The following is a 2,153-nucleotide window of genomic DNA, read 5'->3' on the forward strand; positions in this document are numbered from 1 at the left end:
CTCCAGGTAAGGAGAGGTTCCCAGGAGATGTGAACTTCCAAATACAGGAAGCTGAGTATGCATATGGGGAGCTTAGGGTGGCAATTATCGTTCCGTAGTCTCCTCATATGGGGACCAAAAGGGATTTGGTCCGGTTAACTGTTAGGCCTGAGGCTAGTCCAAAGTTCTCAATCATGTGAAGTAGGCGGGGGCCCATCTCTGCTGGGCGCATGAGATACATCACAACATCATCTGCATACAGGGCTATCCGTTCCTCAGCCGGCAGGCCCCAGTCAAAGCCGCACACCTGGGCATCACAGCAGACCCAGACTGCCGGCAGCTCAATGACCAATGCGAACAGGTGGGGAGACAGGGAGCAACCCTGTCTAGTCCCTCGCCAAATTGGGAGTTTATGTGATAGGACCCTAATTATGCACACTTGGGCACACTGGGAGGCGCACAGGACCCGAGCATAAGCTCATAATTTGGGGCCAAACCCCATTTTCAGTAGGAATTCTTTGAGGAAAGCAACAGTGCATACAGTCAAATGCCTTTTCCAAGTAAGTTAACAGCATGGACGTGGATGCCCCTGGGTATAATTTAGATTGTTGATTGTGTGGGTGCTGTATTTGTGAAGTACATGCACATAGGCTGTAGGCTGCACCTATCATAACATGTATACACAATTATGTCATAATCGGACAACTGAGACTTTATAACAGTGCCCTTCCGATAGTCTTTGATAGCTGTGTAGTGACAGGCACACAATTATGAAGATATTCATTGGGGTGGGGGGTGTAATTTAACCAAAAGTATCATATGAATTTCAAAAACATTGGTAGGATCGGATTACACAATTACATTTCTTTTTGCATACAGACACTTCAAAACTGCCCCCTTCACCTGCTCATTTCTCAGGCTGTAGATGAGGGGGTTCAGCATCGGATTTACCAGCGTGTAAAACACAGACACCACCTTATTTTGCATGACAGAATCACTGGAAGGAAGCTGAAGGTATGTGAAGAGAGTAGTGCCATAGAACAGACAGACAACAGCCAGGTGGGAGCCGCAGGTAGAGAAGACCTTGGGTCTGCACACAGCGGTGCCGATCTTCATAATGGTGGCAATGATATAGACATATGATGCTAATGTGACTACAAAACAGGTGAGGCCAAAGGAAAACACAACTGAAAAAATCACTGTCCTTCGTACAAATGTGTCAGAGCAGGAGAGATTCATCAGTGGCATCAGGTCACAGTAGAAATGGTCGATGATGTTAGGTCCACAGAAGGAGGTGTTGAAAATGCACCCAATGTATACTGCTGCAGTGAAGAAGGCTCCCAAGTAGACGATGGTCACCAGCAGGATGCACACGTCGCTGTTGATGATAAGTGGATACAGTAGAGGGTGGCAGATAGCAGCATAGCGGTCGTAAGCCATGGCCGCCAGCATGTAGCCCTCGATGGTTGCAAACACTGTGAAGAAATAACTCTGGGTTGCACAACCAATGAAAGAGATCATCTTCTTGCTGGAGACAAAATCTGCCAGCATTTTGGGAGCAATGACAGAGGAGTAACAGCAATCAGAAACCGACAAATTACTTAGAAAAAGGTACATAGGGGTGTGGAGACACGGGTCAATGATGATTAACGCTATGATACTAATGTTTCCAAATAGTGATAAGATGTAGAACAGAAGAAACAAAACAAAGAGTGGACCCTGAAGTCTTGGGTCATCGGTGAGTCCCAGTAGGATGAATTCTGTGACTGCGGTCTGATTTCCAACATCCATTCTATCCTGAGATTGTATCTGTTCAGACAAGATTTAATACATAAAAGTTCAGACAATTATCAAGTTATTGCTCAAATTACAGTTATCAATAAAATCAGAAACTATAGTTTAGTGAACAGGCATCACTGGCCACTCACGAAAGTGGCCATGCCTACCTGTGAAATTGTCACACACTGACCTTTCCCCATTCAATACCAGGCCGCTGCACTAACTATACAGTCAATTAGGTCATGTCATAAATACTGAAAACGCCATTCCAGAGCATTCACCTCCACAATCACACCCCTCCCAAATTTGAGGAATACTCTTAATCTCTAGTTCATTCACATTCCAAAGTAGTTATAATATCTGGAGTTGAACCCCAATCCAGCCATTTGTGGGCA

At 45.2% G+C, this 2,153-nt stretch overlaps 1 protein-coding gene across 1 annotated transcript; it reads right to left on the reverse strand.

Annotated features, from left to right (window-relative positions):
* Nucleotides 1-828: 828 nt before the first annotated feature.
* LOC138294002 (olfactory receptor 5AP2-like) lies at nt 829-1,776 on the reverse strand. Its single transcript, XM_069233256.1, has one exon. It carries the CDS (start codon nt 1,768-1,770, stop codon nt 829-831), a length of 942 nt encoding a protein of 313 aa, XP_069089357.1. The 5' UTR covers nt 1,771-1,776.
* Between the last annotated feature and the right edge of the window lie 377 nt (nt 1,777-2,153).

Source organism: Pleurodeles waltl, chromosome 4_2 (genome assembly GCF_031143425.1).
Source record: "Pleurodeles waltl isolate 20211129_DDA chromosome 4_2, aPleWal1.hap1.20221129, whole genome shotgun sequence".
Lineage (NCBI taxonomy): Eukaryota > Metazoa > Chordata > Amphibia > Caudata > Salamandridae > Pleurodeles > Pleurodeles waltl.

What these genes read in the sequence shown, in the direction of transcription:
- LOC138294002 (XM_069233256.1), bottom strand. Translation starts at nt 1,770, where the DNA reads ATGGATGTTGGAAATCAGACCGCAGTCACAGAATTCATCCTACTGGGA.